The sequence below is a fragment of the Poecilia mexicana genome, unplaced genomic scaffold (genome assembly GCF_051168715.1).
Source record: "Poecilia mexicana isolate PSO_F unplaced genomic scaffold, ASM5116871v1 scaffold_21, whole genome shotgun sequence".
Classification (NCBI taxonomy): Eukaryota; Metazoa; Chordata; class Actinopteri; order Cyprinodontiformes; family Poeciliidae; genus Poecilia; species Poecilia mexicana.
This window is the reverse complement of record NW_028263390.1, coordinates 11,786,688-11,792,984: the sequence shown is the minus strand read 5'-3', so window position 1 is coordinate 11,792,984 and position 6,297 is coordinate 11,786,688. Positions and strand designations below refer to the sequence as shown.

At 40.0% G+C, this 6,297-nt stretch overlaps 1 protein-coding gene across 1 annotated transcript; it reads right to left on the bottom strand.

Moving 5' to 3' along the window:
• Positions 1-299: 299 nt before the first annotated feature.
• Positions 300-4,440, bottom strand: sox7 (SRY-box transcription factor 7). Its single transcript, XM_014996195.2, has 2 exons — positions 3,055-4,440; positions 300-2,124 (listed from the first exon to the last, which is right to left on the bottom strand). The coding sequence occupies exons 1-2, from the start codon at positions 3,284-3,286 to the stop codon at positions 1,133-1,135; spliced, it is 1,224 nt and encodes a 407-aa protein (XP_014851681.2). The 5' UTR covers positions 3,287-4,440; the 3' UTR covers positions 300-1,132.
• Between the last annotated feature and the right edge of the window lie 1,857 nt (positions 4,441-6,297).

Here is a 6,297-nt window from a genome sequence, read left to right as displayed (position 1 = left end):
TAGAACGACACCCAGAATAAGACTCCAGAAAAACAAAAGGAGGGCTGAGATGGAGGCGGGCGGCAATGAATGCGTCTGTTTTACAGTAATCCTCTGAAGCGGGATGATACGAAGGAAAAAGAGAGCCAATGGGAAACATGACGGAGAGGGTGGAAAAAGCAAGTGAGCGTCGGAACAGGTCGCTTAAACCTCAACAGAACCCAAAATAGATGACACACAGTGTGACGCCCGTTTTGAACGTGGATAGATGGCTTTACAATAGCTCCCAAAACGATCCCCCCAAAAAAGTAGACGCTCTATGATGTTTTATTGTTTTATTTTTTTTATTCTAGGCATCTAGTCAATCTATGTGGCAGCATTTCAGTATATATCAGTTATTTCCAGTATTTTCTTTAAATAACAGTGAACAAGGTTTGTTCTCCAGTGGTATTGTCATGATATAAAAATCAAATTTTCATAGTCTTTCATTAATCTAAATTAGCATACACTTAAATTTACCATTATCTTTCAATGAAGATGTTGACTATATGACTATAGTACTAGAGAAGTTGTTAAAATATGCCTTCCGTTCTTCATTATACACCACTTAATTGAATTGCATAAGAAATGTTCCGCTAAAACCATTTTTTTTTCAATTACAACTATTGAGGTAAGACTCCCAAACTGCTGAGAGTGACAAAACAAAAGGCGACATTCAAAATTGAAAAAAGTATAGATAACAGCGTTACAATTATGCAACAAAAAACATCAACAGACTTAAATTAGCTTCTAAAGAGCATCTGTACATGCCTCCGCAGCTACATTAACTGGTGAATAAACAAGCCTTTTTTTTACGATTGTTGCACTAAAAGTTAGAAATTTCCTAGCAACTGGAGGTGGCGTTCTATAGTAGTCTGTGTCTGTGTCCCTGAGGTGTCCATCTCCGTATCTTCACGTGTCTCAGACTGCTTGTTGTTCACACCCGGCTCCAGACAAACATATTGCTCAGTAATCAGCTCAGTTTTTTTTTTTTTTAGGGCAGGAGGAAGTTGCTCGTAGATGCTAAAAACTGCAACATTGTCCTTCATCTTTGAAACTGTCTCTACAGTCAGTGTTTTTCATCAGTTTCATGTCTGTAAGTGAACCAGCGGGCTTATGAGATGCCATAGTTGTTGTAGTAGGCCGCCGTTGCATCTGCGAGAACGGAAATTAGGCTCGTTTCTGTGGTGCTGCTGGGACACGCTGAGGCGGAGGTGGCGGTAGTCGATGCCACCTGGATGTGTCCAGTAACTGTCATGCCACTGGCTTGTTCAGGGTGGAAACCACCTCCAGTGGAGTTCAGGTACTGGTCGAACTCGTTACGATCCACCTCGCCCAGAAGCTCGGCTTGACTAAGCTGATCCAAAGTCTCCAGGTGACCCTGAGTCTCTGGTGGGGGGGAAAGTTGACCCAGGTGACCCTGGTGGTGCCCATGGTGAATTGGCGGGAAAGACGAGGAGCTGTAGTAGGACAAGGGCGGGCCAGGGATCAGTCCACCGCTGCCTCCGGTTTGGGGTATATGAGGAATATGACCTAAGTGTGCGCTCCCACAGTGGATCTGGGTCTGTGTGTAGTCAGTGTGGTAAGGAGGTGGGCTGCCCATGTGCGTCTGGCTCTGGTGGTGTTCATCTGGACAGGAGACGGTGGACGAGCAGGAGACTGAAGAGCTACCGGACGTTGAGTAATAGGTCGGGGGCATATGCTCGTGGTCCATGGCATCTAAGGGGGACATCTCAGGAGGTGTGGGCAGGCCGTAGGGGTAGGTGTCAAAGCTGCTGCTGGAGCCAGCAGGCTCTCTGAAGGTTCTCACGCTGGGCAGAGCGGGACTGGAGCTCGAGAAGGCGCCGCCGACTCCATTAGAGCTGCCCTCGTCTTTGTCCAGCGGGTGACTGAGGGCTCGCTGCTCAGGCAGGGAGACGTGGTCGGGAGCCAGCCCACTCAGGAGAAAACCGGGGTCCACTCTCTTGCAGATACGTTTTAGCTGTTTCTTCCTGCGGGGACGATACTTGTAGTTGGGATAGTCCTGCATGTGCTGCACTCGGAGCCTCTCTGCTTCCTCCACGTACGGCCTTTTCTGTGGGGGAGTCAGAGCTTTCCACGACTTTCCTGCATTTAAAAAAGATCGAAAAGAAATCATTTTATTTGGACTGAAGTCTGGATAAGAGTCTAATTGTTAACATAAAGTAAAACTTTTCTTTGGCCTTTTTTTTAAGCAAAGCACAATAAATTAAATAAGAACATTTTAAATCAACATTTGCTATAACTTCAATGTAAATAGAAATATACGTACTTTACTTTAATGTATTTTACGTACATTACTTTAAACATTTTATTCTTCTACGAGGATATTTGGGTTTTACATTTACAATATAACTACAAATATTTATAACTAGAAATTATATTGAATAGTGAAGAAAAGCTAAATACATTTAAAATGTATAATAACTGATACTTTGCAAGGGTTTTTTTGAAACAGAGAAAAAAGTTGGTGACAAAACACAACTTGGTTGTTGCTTTAGCAAAAAAAAAAAAAAAAGACATAACTGAAAATGGCAGATTTACAAATAAATATTCTTCACACATTTTAAAACAGAAAAATTAATATAACAAAATTAAATTTAAAAAACGTAAAAAAAAAAATAAAAAAAGACGAATTAATAAGAAGTCAATTAAAAATAATGTTCTGGATTTTGATTTGTGATAAAAGTGCCAAATTTGCAGTTTACCTTTTCGCACTGTGCCGAACAAAACAATTGTCTGATTATTATCCAACTTTTTTTGTATTAATTTGAATTACAGGGATGTGAATTCAAGGAGAATTTAACTTGGGAATAGTTTGCTTTTACGCATTGCCTTGCTATGACAGGCAATTTACAACTCGCGTTATAATTAGCTACTTTGATTAGCTACTTTTGTCGCGTTGAGGCAGAAAAAAAAAACTTTTTTAAAGCAACACAGGCCTCAAGAGAAAGGAAGGTCAAATGTATAATAATAATAATAATAATAATAATAATAATAATAATAACTTTTTCTTACCCAACATTTTGCTGAGCTCTGCATTGTGCAGGTCTGGGTTTTGAACCGCCAGCCGTTTGCGCTCGTCTTTGGCCCAGACCATGAACGCGTTCATGGGCCGCCTGATCCGCGGCTCCGGCGTCTTGTCCACGGGGGTCCTGTGCGAGACATGCGCGTCAGGGACATCTCCGTCTCCCGGAGGACAGTCGAAGGACTCCGGCCACGACGAGTACGCGCTGATGAGAGCAGCCATCTGAAGCGCGCTCTCTCCTCTCCAAACTTAAGAAGCGCGTCTGAGACTCTTAACGAAGTTGTGCGCTTTCTGTCTGTCTGCCTGCCGCCTGACTTAAAGCTGTGAAAAACTACAAAAAAAAAAAACAAAACAAAACAGACTTTTCACATTAAATTCCTGTGTTGCTTCAAGCTCTAGCTCAACCTGAATGCCTGAACAGATTTCAGGAGAACGCACAGATGCTCACATACAGCTGCTCCTCCATGTGGGTTATGATTCGGTCTTTCCTGCTGGATGGGGGAAGGCTTTATATTTGAGGAGCAGGTTCCAGGAGAAATCCCCGCAGGACTCTCGACTCCTCCTTGATTGCAAGTTAAACCCAGTGGAAGGGGAAGGGATAGGGTGCAACATTTCAACACAAGTAACTCCTTAAACTTGCCCGACAACACAACAGCTCTTGTCATTAACACAAATATGAATTAAACTAACAGGAGAACTCATAACATTAGATCCACATGGTTATTTCAAGCTCCCTAGTTTTTTTTTTTGTTTTTTTTTTTTTAAAGCTGCTGTTGAATTCACATTGAACTCAGAAAATATATATATATTTTTGTTTTACTTATTTATTTTTGGAACTTAATCTTTTCTGGTCTCCATGGAATACCTTGCATGACCAACTTGCCAAACCTGTTTTGTAGACTTCTCATCTTTCAGAAAACTTCAGTTGTTAAGTTAAGTGACATTTTGAGATTTCTACTGCACTTTATGCCTCAGGTTTTCCAGGTTTTTTTTTTTTTTTTGTTTGTTTGTTTGTTTGTTTTGAGTGTGCAAAAAGAGATGCAAAACAAAGTACATAAAATGGGAGGTTCTTCTCATTTTTACAGGATTCGAAAATGCAAGAGTTTTGGACTTAACCAATCAACATTAAAGATTATTAAAGATTCAAAATGATTTTCCTCTGAGCCACATTTCTGAGCTGAGCAAATAAATAAAACCACGGAGCGCACACCGACTAATCAGTTTCCTTCTGTGGCCAACAGCGGGTGCATATCAAATCCAGGAGTTCCTGTTGACAGGATACTCTCAGCCTGCAGTGGTGGAGGAGCTCACACTCCCACACACACACACACACACGCATACACACACACACACACACACACACACACACACACACACACACACACACTCGCTCTCATTGCTCAAAACACAGCTACCAACACCATCAGGTTGCAAATGATCTTATCGGTAATTAATCTTTGGAGATGGGAGAAACCTGACCGATTACAGATTACAAAGGCACGTTGAAGTTCACATGCAGCTCAGGTTGGAATTCATGTCTTGTAGGGAGTCGTGCTGCTCTTTACTTGTCAAAGCAAGCTGTCAGTTTTAGTTTACTTCCCACAGGAAAAGGATATGGCACCTGAAGCCACAGATTGTGCCCGATGCAGGCACATCAGTGATATATAGGGCCACACTTCCTCGCCCTGTTCTGGCTTGGACCATGCCGCTGTGTTACCAGTGAAAGTCAGAGAGTGAAGTTAAGGTGAGTTTAGGTATGGGGCGCAGCTAATGGGAGATAAAATGCTTTTGTGGTTTAAATGCTAAATTATAAACTCAGAGACAGGGAGTCCTGAAATGACAAGTGCCTCCGAGTTTTACCCATTGTTGCTGGGCAGTTGAGGCATCTCAACTACACTGACAACAGAGGTTATCTCAATATGCTGTAATAGCAAAAAAATGTATAACTGGAAATAGATTTTCTTTTTTTAAATTGTAAAATAACAGGTTTGCTCATTATTGTAGAAAATATATAATATATAAAATGTTCTAAATGTTTTTTAAGAGCTTTACGAAATGCTGACAAAGTTCTTAATATAATAAGATCTTAAAAACACCAAGCAACAAATGCACCAATCTTTGAATTTTGACTTTTCATCTCTGCTCGGCTGGAAAGCTGGATTTTATAATTTAGATAAAATGAACTTTGGCCAAGAAAGAATTTTCTCAGCAATAACTTGTTCTTTACTTTCTAGGGTACTTTTGTATCATCCCATTTGTATTAGGCCCATCTGCCCCTGATTTGGACTGAGACAAATGATGATTATTCACCTTATTTCATTTTTCATTAAAATAGGTCGGATGTCTTTGTAAAATTTGTTAACAAATGTTCGTTATAATATGAATCTACTTTTATTCAACGGGGCAGTTTACAAAATCCTTAAATGAGCGAATGAATGCACGGTATTTCTCATCATGTCTACACTTTTCTTTAGTTATGAAGAGCAAGTGAGGGTGAAATCTCACCTTTTTACTTTATTCTTTAACTCATGGGCCACATGACTTGATGCAGCTCCAGTGTTGTCTAATAAAAGTCTCACTTTAGTTTGGCTCACCAGTTCCTCATAATAGGTTGTGGTCCTGGAAGCTCCCGTCATGATGCGATCAAAGATTTAGTTCATCTAAAAATGAGTGTGTGAACCATTTCTTTTCATTTGTACACTAAATTTGTCTGATTAAAGCTCTGGAGGATATCATTTTTGTAAGTAAATAAAGAATTTTAAGACGACCAAACCTGAAACGAGACCAGTGCTGCTCTCCCATCTTAAATGAAGCAATGTTACAATCTCTACCCAGATGTGAGTCGAAAAGGGAAGTGCATATATGTTAAAGTGTCAGACCCAAAATGGCATCTTTCCTCTTTAAAGAGGGGATTCCTGTGCAAATACTGGTGGATTCTCTATTGGTTCAAAATCCAATTTTCCGACTTTATCTTCCCCTCTTACATTAAAATAGAAAAAAAAAAAATACAGAAATAGCTAATCATAATAATTTCCTTTGACTTCTAAGAGCAGAAGACATTGTTGATACATTTCATGAAATCTTTAAACAGGTTCAAAAAAGAGCACTTGTATTTTTGATTAAATCTTCTTTAATAAGTCGTCTGAAGCCTAAGCAGAATTGTCTCAGATCGAGTAGAAATTAATTAGTTCATAATGGACATGAATACATCTCAATACATCTGTTAAATTTGA